Source organism: Aulonocara sp. 'chitande type north' Nkhata Bay, linkage group LG15 (assembly GCF_057382095.1).
Source record: "Aulonocara sp. 'chitande type north' Nkhata Bay isolate Kocher_YH1m ecotype deep benthic linkage group LG15, A_spYH_male_GT1.1, whole genome shotgun sequence".
In the NCBI taxonomy this organism is placed as follows: Eukaryota; Metazoa; Chordata; class Actinopteri; order Cichliformes; family Cichlidae; genus Aulonocara; species Aulonocara sp. 'chitande type north' Nkhata Bay.
In genome coordinates this window covers 18,265,208-18,278,430 of record NC_141358.1, presented here as the reverse complement: position 1 = coordinate 18,278,430, position 13,223 = coordinate 18,265,208, and the positions used below count along the sequence as shown (strand labels likewise).

Below are 13,223 nucleotides of genomic sequence, written 5' to 3'. Positions count from 1 at the left end.
TAGAACAAAGCTACAAGTAAGTGCATGTAAGTGGAGTGACAAATGCCACATGGCTAAATTTTTTACAGCATGTGTGATGCCGTCACTGATCTCCCAGTTCTTAGCTGGGACTCTTATGACTTTGAGTCAATCCAAGATTCCGTCAATATAACACGTGAAAAAAGCATAACAGTAAGAGCTACACAACATATGCATGCTTTAATAATAACCTCCACTCTTTAAGCTTCGGATTTTCCACAAGATATTGGAATTGGAACCTAGTTGCACGGATTTGTTCTCAATCACCGTCCAAAGACGAAGAGAATTAATAAATCTTTAGCTCAATGACAGCTTCCCAGCTTTTGGATGGGGTCTTGGTTAGGCCTCTGAGAAGGCTAGTCAAGTTCTTCTAAACCAAATTGTGTTTTCTGTCATATATACACTGGACAGAATGGAGAAGAAAGATGACTTTGAACATGGCGTAGCTGTTTTCACCAGAAGGGCTGATCTGAGTATTTCAGAAACTGCAAAGATTTTCCCACAAAACCATCTCTAGTTTGTTCCAAAAAGAGAACATATCCAGTGAGAGACAGTTCTCTGGGAGAAAATGCCTTGTTGAGACATACATACAAACACATGCAGAAAAGCACAACACAGCCAACCTTGAAGTGGATTGGCTACAGCAGCAAAGAACCACACTAGTTGTCACTCATATCAGCTAAGAATAGGAAACTAAGGCCAAAATTCACATGGGCTCACCATAATGACATTGACAGTGACACTCGGATGGTAGGGTCAGAAGTTGGCATAAATAGCATGTGAGCATGGATCTATCCTGCCTTATAAACAGTTCAGCTTGGTTGTGGGGGTGGTTTAATGGACTGGAGGATATTGAGCATTGTTTAATGTTACAGCCTATCTTGGTAATGTTGCTGACCACGTTCTTTAATTTTGGGATCACAGTCTACCAATCTTCTGATGGCTCCTTCCATCAGGATAAGGTCACAAAGTTAAAATAGTCTCAAACTGGTTTCTTGGACCAGTTTAGGTTCATTGTACTCGAACTGCAGTCACTTTCAGATTGGTGAAGGCTTCCACAGCCACCAGATCTCAATCTAATAGAGCATCTTTGGGGTGTAGTGGAACGAGAGATTCACATCACGAATGTGCAGCTGACAAATACGCAGAAACTGTGTGATGCTATCATGTTAATATGAGCCAAAATCTCTAAGGAATGTTTTCAGCACCTTCATGCCATCACGTATAAAGACATTGCTCAAACCATACTGTGGTCCAAGCCTAGATTTGCAAGGTGTACTTAATAAAGTGTGATCTAGCTTGATGGTGCATGCATATGTTACACGTGACCAGAGAAAACAACTTATTTCATACAGAGAATAAACTGTACCAAGCCCTAACTGTATAAATTAAATATGGATTATTTTGAACTGTGAATTATCCAGAGATACTCCACTAGAGTCCAAGGGTAAAAATATGGAGATAGAAAGCATGATAGCCCCCCTTAAAGGACCTCATACAGAGCAGGAGGAGCACGGCCATGCTCAAACAAATTGTTTAGAGCACAAAGCAATAAATGCTGAGTCATAAAAGCAGCAAGAACTGCAGACAGTATTTCTGCAGAAATTAAACACCACATTCTGATATCGGTTACTCATGTCCACCAGATCTCTTTTACAGGATGTAATTATCCTAAGACCAGCCAAACCCTTCCTAAAATGATACAGTCATCTATATATTAATATAGCCGTAAACATAATCAGCTGACTTCCCTTCTCCCGCTATAACACCATCACTCCTACGAAACTGTAAGCTGATCTGGCTTTTCTGACAAAGGAAGGTCCCATTAGCACCAGCTGGGGCTACCCATGGGAACGAGGAGGAAAAAAGTTGTCCCACCCACACCACACACCATAACATTACTCATGAAACATTCACATCCTTATGTGGCCTGGACGATCACGCCAGTCTCCCATTGGCAGAGAAGAGATCGGCCCAGAGCAGGAGACAAGATTCTATTGGTGTGGTGCGAGCATGAGTGATGACAGGACGGCGGGGAGGCTGGCGAGGTTATTGGATCAATCGATCCAGGTCCTTCGCAGACCACACAGATGAGGGCAAGGGCAAGTGCTGCAGAAATTCAGAAGATGGCAGTTCTGGGGTAAATGCTAGCAGTTACAAGTTGTATTGTGTCATTACAAATACAAATACATGTACATATGTCTGTGAAGGTTCTCAGTCATCCAGGTCATCGTAGTCAAAGGAGCTTGCAAAGAAAAGCGTCTGGATTTCTTTAAGTTGCTTGAAGACGTTTCACCTCTCATCCGAGAAGCTTCTTCAGTTCTAAGGTCAAATGGTGGAGAGTCCCAGATATAAACCTAGTGGGAGTGACCCCTCTAGGTTTATATCTGGGACTCTCCACCATTTGACCTTAGAACTGAAGAAGCTTCTCGGATGAGAGGTGAAACGTCTTCAAGCAACTTAAAGTCCAGACGCTTTTCTTTGCAAGCTCCTTTAAATACATATACAGTTATTGAGCAGAAGTAAATTTAGTGAGCAGCTTATTTTGCCCACTTTGTGCTTTCGTCTTTATCCCTGTGGACAAATATTGCAAAATCACAGGGTGAACTGCTCCCAAAAGAATTACTACTCAACTATTCAATAATCGGCCTGTGGGCAACCACTTTCAATCACAAGGCTCAGTTGGTTTGTATTCCCACTTTTAAGTTTCTATTTTAAATCTGACATTCTATCTGGATGGAACTAGTTAACGTGAATTTCTGTGTATACCGATGACGCCATCATATTCCTATGTTTTTGCCACCTTGATTGACATTTTGTTTTGAGGACAGCCATTGATTGCACGTGCTTGCTTATCTGGTCCCCGTCTTTGAAACAACCATTTCAAGGGGAATGATTTCAGAGGTGCATTGTAGAATGACATACATCTTGGGTGTCCCACTATCTCCAATCAGCATTTTCTCTAGACTGACTGTAGTATAAGGCAAGATTTAATTTAAAAAAAATAAAATACATTGACAAATCAGAATGTGTGTAATCGTTAAATGTTGCTGCTCAATTTACACTGGATGTGAATATTTTGGGGTGATTTTTGCACTGTAAACCAAATATTACAAGTGTGATCATGGTGTGTCAAAACTGCTTTAATAAATAGGTAGGATGATTATTTAAAACAATGAAACACCCTTTTTGCTTTGTACAAAATTAACGCATGTCCCTTGTACAATAAAATGTATACAATATGCATATTCAGCTTTTAACACCAGCAGTGATGCAGCTTTAATTGTTTATTTTGCTGTGTCCCATTTACAGAAATACAATGGCGTTTTGAGACAATGACATGATATGAAAAGGGGTAAAACTGTTTAAACTGAGTTGGTAACTTAAAACACATTTGCATGATGGCAAAGAAAAATCTGCATCTGCAAACATTGTTCCCTTCATTAAAGCCTTTAAACCAAGCTAATGCTAATGCAAGATGTCCACATTTGACCCAACATCCACATTCAGAACTCTAAACTGCCAAGAGTGGACTGGTTTTTCTTTTGTTTTTAAACCATCCATCTGTGTTTTATTTTAGAAATCTCCATGACAGTAAAGTGACAGCAGTGCACTTTACTCAAGCGAATAAAGCACACCACACTACACAAGATGTCTTACCTGCCTTAATAGTGGAACAACATCAAAAAAAAAAAAAAAAAAAAACCCCAACAACATAACACGACCACTGATAACACAAACAATGCACTGTTACATTAAGGCACCTGAAATAAAAGGGTTTGTGATGGGTTTATAAATGGTTTGGAAACTTGTTAAGGCTATAGTATTGGCAGCTTTTAAAAAAAAGAAAAAGAAAGAAAAAGAAAAGAAAGACAAAAGAAAAAAAAAAACAAACAAAAAAAAAAAAAAACAATGAAAAAGAAAGCAAAAGAGCGGTTTGACCGTAATAGCAATATGATTTTCTCTACAGCACTTACAAATAAATAGCAAGTAAATCTTAGGGCTAACAACAGTTAAGAGCAAAATTAAAGCATTTATAGTACATTTTCCTACAAAATAAAACATCCAGGTTATGCTTCCTACTTCTAACTTTGCCAATTGTGTATACACCCCCCTAAAAAACAAAAAAAAAAAAAAACCAACAACAACAAAACACTAAGGGAAGCTAATATTGAGACTGCATGCTAGACTGAAAGAAAAGCCAAAATAACATCAATGACACGAACAGGATGCCTAGTGATGCCTCGGCCCTGTGAAAGTTATTCTATCACATAATGTAAAGGTGAAAAACCAAAAACATCACTTTTTCTTTAATATTTCAAAACACATATTAATACCCCCCCCCCCTCAAAAAATAGACACCATTTATAAACCCTTCATAAATTCCTTCATAGGTGGTACCTCATTGTAAATGTTCCTAACTCTTAACTGCGGGACTCTGAGTATTAAGTGTTATAAAACCTGCCTATTTGGACAGGCATTAAATAAAAGGAATGGCGTTGTAAAAAAAATAAAAATAATATTAATCATAATAATAATAATAAAAATGTGTGACTTGTCTTTTAAGTTACTTATTTCAAATATACACAGCGACTCCTTTAGTATTTACATGTATGTACAGAGTATTCATTTCTGCTTTGATCAAATACCTTGAATGGCGTTGCTGTGAAATTGAAGTCTAAATGTACACATATCCCTTTGAGATTTGAGAACAAGGAGGTCAAACTGGGCAGCGCAACTTGGAGCCTGAACGCAGCTCTTAGAAAGGCACTTGCTACCAACTCAAATACTGCAAAAAATCATCAAACAGAGCTTTCAGCCAAGAAAACGAGACAGGAGAAAAGGAAAACAAACAAAAACAAGGAAGGCCACATAGTAGGCACTGGGGTTTCTGCCCCCTCTTCCCCTCCAGGCCAAGTGTTTTTGGTAAGGCTGGCGTGTGACGGCCACAGGTGGGCAAAGCTGGAAGGAAACTAGAGCAAAGGGAGAGTTTCCCCTGTTACTGTGAATGCAACAACAGTCCATGTCTCTAAAACCCTTCCCTTTCTCTCCCTTTAATGTGCATCTGCCCCAACAGACACTGAACAGGAACCCACTGATAGTTTAACAAAATCATACTCATCTGTAAACAAAACAAAAAATAAAATCATTATACAGCCTGTTTTTTTTTTCCCCTCAATCCATATCAGTGACTCACCATTTACCAACAAGTCCATAAACATAAATTGCAAGAAGCTTCTTTTGCCTCCTGAAATATCATTACATCTCAGCTCCTGTGTACATGTAAAGGAAAATAAGGTAACAGAATGAAAAAAGGATGTTCACTGTGCTCTAGCCCTCCTGAATCAAAAATCACTTCAGGTGACAGTGACGAAAACATGAAAATGAAGCAAACAATGGCTTATATAAACAAAAAGCATTTTTTCCTTTCTTTCCAAAAATAGTCCAAACTAAAAATAGTCACTGCCTTGCAGCTTCTCTTGCTTCCACACTGCAACTCATTTGTTTATATATATCTCATACACAATAGTCTCTGAGGTCTTTCTGACCAGTCAGGACCGCACTGACATTTTTCCAGCGGTTGTCTTTGGGACTGTAGCCTGGGGTCCGGTGGGGGGCTTTGAGAGGTGAACTGGAGCTGTGCATGGTGCAGATCACTCCTCCACTGGGCCGCACTGCAGTTTTAGAGTACTTATAAACTAGCTGCTTTCCCGCCTCTGCTCCACCGCACTCCTCCTCGAGCTCAAGCTCGCCTTCCGTCTCCTCCTCCTCCTCATCATACGTCCGACAGGAGGGGCCCATGAGCTTTTTGCGCTCCTGCTCAGCCTCCCTGTTGCTTTCTTTCAGCTGCTGCTGCTCCTGCTGACGTCGCACAACGATCCGCAGTGGCTCCCACTGGTTGTTGACGCTGTCGTCGGCGGCTGATCGGGAGGTCCTCTCGCGCTCTTTTCTCCGTTTGCGTGTCCACCAAACACATACAATGATGCAGAAGAGGCAGAGCAAACAAAAGGCGACACATAGTAGAGGCACCAGGTAATCTGTTGACATCAACATGGAAGGAAATTGTAGAAAAAGTAAAGTCAGTAGGAGTGCGACGTCAGCAATAACTAAAAATGGCTGGCCCTATGAAACCATTGTGCAACATTTGCGTTAATCATTCCTTACCCACTGATGGACGCATGACCTGGGTTTCCACTTTGACCTCAATGACTGCCAGCATTATGGTGCTATTGTGCCGCTTAGACAAGGTGCCCACAATGGCACTGGCTGTCTCCTGGATCAGACTGTGGTCAGGTAAATCCTCTGGATGGAAAGACTGAGAACCAAATCAAAAAGAAAGGAAGAGAAAAGACACCATGAAGTCCCAACCAAACATCTTATTGAGTGTGCCACTTGGGTTGTATGGTAGGCACTGGCTGTTTGTGTATTTTATGCCCCCACCCATAAATCTGTGTCAATCAAGCTTGGTAAAATCTCCAACATGAGCTAGAATAAGGTTGTTTTAGAAGGCAATGGAATAATCACCACTCTAATTCACTTTTACTTACTATAGCCACCTCTACAGCATCCTGATTTGAATGAGAGAGATCACAGAGAAGGAGAAGAGCGTGGTCTCTTGCCAAGTGTCTAGTATCAGGAAGATACCTCAGCTCAAAACAGATATTCTCCACTGTTGTTCCCTGTAGATATACACAAAAACCCAAAACGCATCAATCAGAAGCAACACAAAAAGTAGTTTAAACGGTTCAAAGCGATATGTGGCTGATTACTCACCGGCGGTACTTTGTCTCTGTTGAAAACGAGTGTTATGCGGCCGCAGCTGTTGTCCAAATGGCCGCTGTTTGGCTGGCACTTGGTGGTTACATGTGGAGGTGGAGGTCCAACCATTGAACAAACCCCCCACTGATGACAAGGGGGGGAGAAGCAGGTGAAGTAGCTATGCTCCAGACATTCTTGTCCAGCCGGACAGGACTGGTCACGGCCCGATGACTCGAGCCGGCACGGACGGCGACCACACAGCACCTGGTGTTACAAGGTCAAAATATTCACTTAGACGTGAGACAACATTCGCATTGCCATTTCTTTCTTGCGTCACTTGTCACCATGTTAAAATATCACGTGGGAGTGCGACTTCATATGAAAGCATTTTCATTCATGCTTCTGGAAATATTCCCTTGAATATAATATCCATTGTGAACTCAAAGACACAGAAGGGAAAAGCTAATAACAGGATATCAATCAAGCCATCTAAAAATAGCACAAGTCCTGGAATCTGTTCAAAGGTGCGAAAGAAGAGTACCTTGAAGGCTCTAATCATAGGCGGTTATTTAACTTTAGGGTCCAGGAATAAGATAAACACGATGAGCTCTTAATCAGAACGCCGTTTTGATAGTAATTAAGTCTCTTACCTTTGTACAATCCACCTTGCCATCGAGGCAATGGCAACTGTTGCACTCCTCCTCCCAGTGGCTGCCATGTGGAAACTGCAGCCCAGTATAGTGGCAAGTTTTCCCAACGCCTATGACTATAGATAGGAAGAAAGAACCATGATGCACTTATGGAACAGTTTTAAAATCTCCAGCTGTCCTCCTGCAGCTCTCCTCTCTGGTCTAAGCCCCTTGCAGTAGATAACGACATTCGTAATTGCATGTCATAACCAGACAGTGAAAGCCCTCAGCTTAAACCACTGTGCCACTGGAGCTCATTCAATGCAAAACTTTGTTTTTAAGATACTCCATGGTTTTAGCCAATAATGTAAATCTAAAGGAGGTGATTTCATCCTGAAATCACTTAAATTTGAGCGTGCTTACACTCTTGGCATCTGGCTCCTCTTCTTCCACGCGGACAGATGCATCGGAAACTATTGATCTCATCCACACAGGTGGCTCCATAGGCACAGGGTGAAGACTGGCACTCGTTTATGTCTACACAAAGAGGAAAAACACCACAATTTAAGACAAAATGTTAAACCATTAGTTAGGTCTACGAGTCTTCCAAGCTCCCTGAAAGTTGATGTTTTAAGTACTTTGAGCTACTGGGAAAAAGTTGACATCTTAAAACAAGACATGGCCTTCTTATGCCTTTTTTGCAACCAGTCACCATTGGCTGTGCATTGTTAAATAAATGTTGTTCTACAGACAAAGTTAATTCAAAAAGATAGAAAATAACTATAAAAGTCACATTTTCCCCCACTTACAATCATATCGCATTTGATGCTTTAGGGAAAAAAACAAAACAAAACAAACAAAAACCGCCCCCCAATAACAACCCCCCACCCCCCCACCCCGAAAACAGCCAGTCAAAACTAAAAACTTCCAAAAAGTGCAAAAATAAAAATCACAAAGCCTCGCCTCCCGTGTCAGTGGGAACCTCCAGGCCATTGTCACCCAGATTTCACATGAACATGTCTGAATGAGAATTTTCAAATTTAAGCCCCAGAAAAAAGGTGAAGGCTATCCGTCCAAAACAAAGGAGCAGAAAAGAAGAATTTCGGGGTCACTGGGTTATTTGTCTTCAATGTGTGAATATGTGACTGTGTGAGTACGGAGGAGGGATGACCTTTGACCCCCCCAAGGCGTTAAAGGACTAAGAGAAAGTGAGAGGGGTCTGTCTCGGTCTCACATTTAGATGTCAATACAGCCATCTTTTTCCACGCCCTATACTTTTTTCCACCCCTTCTTCCATGTAGCAATCCTCTTAATCATGTTCTCATCAGGAATATCATTGCGGTTGGTTTTAGCCATCACATCCAAAATCGGTTCATCTTAACCTCATGTCATCACTCACTGATTCTGCAGTCAGGTCCGGCGAAACCGGGGGCGCACTCGCACCGGAACCAGTTGACTCCGTCCACGCAGATCCCACCATTGTAACTGAGGGAGCAAAGAAACTGACAGTTAGATGAGGCCGTACATCCTTTCCAGCTACAACAAAGCACATCGATTGTGTGCCTTTGTGGGGGGGGGGGGGGTGTCACAAGACTCAGTTCAACCCATCAATACAAGCCTCCACCTTTCAAATGCTAATAGGTGTGTCCAGTTCCTCCCCTCCCCTCATCAGGCCTTCTTCCATTCCTCCTCAAAAGCCAAGCTTCCCCCCAGGTCGCACGGAAAGAATGGACACGTACACCCCCTCTGCCATTCTACCCCCCACCTGCATTCACCACAGGGTAGGTGGGACTCTTGTCCTCCCCACAAAACTCCCACTTCTCACTGTCCTATTCAATATTTGAGCCCCCTCCTCTGCGAGATGCCCTTTGAGGCTTGATTTAAGGACAACTTCCACTGCTTTAGTGGCCCTTCACCCCTCTAGCCTGTAAGGTCTGAGTAAAGCGTGGAGATGAAAGAGCCAGGGAGGTGTGCAAGGAAAGAAAAATGTTACATACCATGGATGAGGGTCGCAGTCGTTTGTATCTGTTGAAGAAAAGAAAAAGTAATATATCATCTTTGTTGCATACATGTGGCATGCTACCCCCCACATCTGAATTGACCAGTCTATTATTTATATGCATGTAATGCAGCAATAATCCCAGCCTAATAAGATCATGGGTTTCAAGCTTTTGTTACTTGCAAACTTTATAATAAAACTTAAATGTCCCATTGCAACAGATTTCACCTCTACTTCAAAAACAGTACACCCAACACACAATTATGGTGATTTTACCGTGAGTTATATTTAAAGTTATACAGTAAAACTAACTTTGTCCACAGGTGGGGCCTTCCCAGCCCTCTTTACAGATGCAGGTGAAGGTATCGCCTCCTCCCACACAAGTCCCTCCGTTAGAGCAAGGACTGGAGGCGCATGTGCTGTTCTTAGCTATGGAAAGAGAGAGTGAGTCACGAGGTGCACTAGACTGTCAAAACCCAAAAGAGCAACACATACACAGGTATATGATTCCAAGCAGTGGAGCAAGTGGGTGATACTAAACTACCGGGAATAAGGTTACAGGTTTCCTACACATTATAAACTTACCGTACAGTCCCTATAGACAGTTATTTTATGTTCTACCAGCCTATATTTATCATCATTTTACTATTTTTTTAGCAACAGGCTTGAATAATTACTTGTTACCTGAGTGTTTGTGAAAGGCGAGGTAATTTGGGACATGCTTGTCCCACTAATTCCAGCCAGCCTTTAAATTAGCTAAAAGTAAGCTCTCAGGGAGGTCCTCCTTGGAAGGCTAATACCATATTGGATTGTCTGAATCATCCACTCCATATGGCGGTGTAGCTTCTGCCCTCAGGTTATCATGCAAGGTCAACCGTTTGGTCTCTCATGAGTGCGATTCAGATATTTATAATGGGTTCTATTCTGCAAAAAAATGGGTACTTTGCTCACTTGTTATGAATTTTCATTTCCCACTTCTTTTTTTTTTTTTTTAAATGCTAAACTGCTGATGCCATTACGTTTGTCATGTTTACAGTTTCTATATGAACCTAGAAAAACAGGACCGTCACCAGAATCCAAAACCTCTTCCGATTAAAACATTCGCCAACTTTCTCGTCAACCTAAAATTGGCTCACCGATCAGACAGGATTAAACTGCTGAAATGCGACACCAACAATGGAAGCCGATCAGAGGTGGCTGTTCTAAGAGTTACGTGGTTATTAAAAGATATGCCAAGTCTTGCAAATTTGCAGCAATCACTGTAGCCCGTTTTACTCTGAATCTAACCAATCGAGACTAACACAGCTGGTTGTTTCTCAGTTCTATTCAAGAAGTGAAGGGGTATAAGACTGCATGACATTTCTTTAAGGAAGGGCCAACAGACATCCCATCTATTACTCCAAGTTTGCCCACCATAAGGTTTATGAGTGAAAGACAATCATGCTCCATCTCCTACACTTAGTTTTAAAATACAATAATGTCAGTAATATAAAGCATCAGAAAAGTTTCTGATAATCTTACAAGTGGATGTTTCCTGTCAATTTGTGACAGTTTCTTATTAACATGATACTTATTCACCTATAAGGAACTGCAGTTGGTTTAAAATCAGGGCTGATTAACAGCCAAACTTTTTCATCCTTGAATCCATCATTAGCATTACTCTGGCTTAGCCTCACCCACACACATTTCTCAGCTTGTTCAGAGGGTTAAGGTTAGGCCTGGCATTGTGTCCATTAATGACAATTTAAGCCAGTGACGGAAACAGCCCATTTCATAGTTATGAAAAGCATTAAGAGCTCCCAGCAACTACAAATGTAGCCGTAATGATTGGTCCATGCATCGTCTGTTTAGTGAAGGCAAAGCAGAGCAAAAAGCATTCAGTAAACATTTTAAAGTTTTTGGATTTCTGACAAAATCTCCCGTAAAACTAAGCCATTAGCTTCCTTAAACCTTAGCGTATTCCGTTTCTGCCTCACCTGTGTTGCACATCTTTCCTCCCCAACCAGGTGGGCATGCACAGCGGAAGGTATCCCCGTGGTCATTGCAGGTTCCTCCATTACTGCAGGTGGTTTCATCACACTGGCGCTCACCTGGCAAGAGGAAATTAATTAATAATTGGTGTAATCCAATAATGATATAAATGTAGACATCGGTTTTACAGCTGTGAAACTGTAAAAATACACAAAAGGTGGAGCTGGAACTACTGGGAGCTGTGAACATAAACACACCCATTAACACATAGGCAGATAACTCACGGGAATGGCAGGTCTTGCCCTTCCAGTTATCGGTGCAGTTGCAGTAGAAGTCGTTTACCAGGTCGATGCACTGTCCACCATTCTTACAAGGATTGTGTCTGCACTCGTTGACATCTGAGGAAGGAGGAAGGTTTCTATGATTCAAGTGTTTCATTCACTTTTGCATAAACTGTGGCGTGTTTGGTACAAAGCAACGCAGTGGTGGCAGATTCTTTAAACCAGCCGTGACTTTGTGTTTAAGAAGGACACAAAGACTAGCAGGAAATCACTCACTGTGGTCACAGAGCTGGCCCTCCCATCCATCAGGACAAACGCACTGAAATGAGTTCACTCTGTCAACGCAGGTTCCCCCATTTCTGCATGGGTTGCCTATGCAGTCGTTAATATCTAAAATAAAAAGAAAATGATATGACGTATATAATGATATACTGAAAGGGTTAAAAGAAAAGAAAAAACACCCCAAAAATGAATTACAGACCACACAGCACCTCCAGAATCTGAAAGCTCAAGTCTCTACGTACTCTCGTGACAGTAGATGCCACTGAAACCCGGATCACAGACGCAGGTGAAGTTTCCGGCTGGCTGGCTGATGCAGCGTCCTCGTGCGCCACAGACATTGGAGGGTATGTTCTGTATGCCATCCGAGTCATTGGTTGCAACAGCAATGCTGCAGCTGTCAATAGCTGTCAAAAATAAACCAAAAACCCCCCCAAAAAAACAAGTTTCAGGTTTAGTGTTTTCTCATATTATCGATCTATTCCAGCCTTTTCCCCCCTGCAGATTCCTTTAGCCACCTTGACATGGAGTGGTTTGGCAATCCTCTTTGAGCCTTTCACACATCTTTCCTTCGTAGCCTTCAGGACACGCACAGTAGAAGTCCTGTTCCATGCTATGACACTTGGCCTCATTCTCACAAGGGTTTGGATCACAGGCATCAGAAGATGACGAGCTTGGGATCTTTGGAAAAAACAGGAGAAGAGGGGGGGAAGGACAAACAAAATATACACATTAAAAGAGTGACTGTTCCAATTATAAGACCAATGATGGCGGAAAAAAATAAATAAAAATCACTCAGTAAACATAGTCCATCATCTTTACACAGCCAGGTATCTTCTTCAGGTGATGATGGAGACCAAGAGGATCTAAAGCACTATATGTTAAAACAGTCCATTTGTATTCACCAGGTCATTGCAAGCACAAATGTTGAGGATGCTTCCTCAAACTAACAGCCTGATGTTGGACACAAAAACCCCGGCAAACAATACAGTAAACTGGTGTGACTTAGTACACTCAGCAAAGTTTTCTTCAACAAGTGCTCACGAATTGTGGGGTGGTAGAGCAGATCAGCTACTAACTGGAAGGTTGGTGGTTCGATCTTTGGCTTCCCCAGTCTGCATGCCAAATATAAATCCTTAGGCAAGATACTAACCCCAAATTGCTCTCCGATGCCCATCGGAGTGTGAATGTGTATGAATGTTGGTTAGATTATACTTGAGTATAGAAGGAAATGCTTGTATGCACACTATATCAGTCCGTTTTACAGACAAAAGAGTTTCTAAGTGG

The 13,223-nt window shown here is 41.8% G+C and overlaps 1 protein-coding gene across 2 annotated transcripts in view; it reads right to left on the bottom strand.

Annotated features, from left to right (window-relative positions):
- Positions 1 to 3,146: 3,146 nt before the first annotated feature.
- jag2b (jagged canonical Notch ligand 2b) overlaps positions 3,147 to 13,223 on the bottom strand; it is a 42,916-nt gene continuing 32,839 nt past the window's right edge. For both annotated transcript variants that reach the window (XM_086264778.1, XM_086264779.1), the window contains 14 exons: positions 12,455 to 12,617; positions 12,182 to 12,343; positions 11,934 to 12,047; positions 11,661 to 11,774; positions 11,382 to 11,495; positions 9,718 to 9,834; positions 9,404 to 9,431; positions 8,806 to 8,891; positions 7,830 to 7,943; positions 7,428 to 7,543; positions 6,793 to 7,041; positions 6,567 to 6,698; positions 6,184 to 6,334; positions 3,147 to 6,056 (listed from right to left, as the gene is read on the bottom strand). In XM_086264778.1, the coding sequence (XP_086120904.1) occupies positions 5,536 to 6,056; positions 6,184 to 6,334; positions 6,567 to 6,698; positions 6,793 to 7,041; positions 7,428 to 7,543; positions 7,830 to 7,943; positions 8,806 to 8,891; positions 9,404 to 9,431; positions 9,718 to 9,834; positions 11,382 to 11,495; positions 11,661 to 11,774; positions 11,934 to 12,047; positions 12,182 to 12,343; positions 12,455 to 12,617 (2,181 nt within the window). In that variant the 3' untranslated portion in view covers positions 3,147 to 5,535. The remainder of the gene's footprint in view (positions 6,057 to 6,183; positions 6,335 to 6,566; positions 6,699 to 6,792; positions 7,042 to 7,427; positions 7,544 to 7,829; positions 7,944 to 8,805; positions 8,892 to 9,403; positions 9,432 to 9,717; positions 9,835 to 11,381; positions 11,496 to 11,660; positions 11,775 to 11,933; positions 12,048 to 12,181; positions 12,344 to 12,454; positions 12,618 to 13,223) is intronic.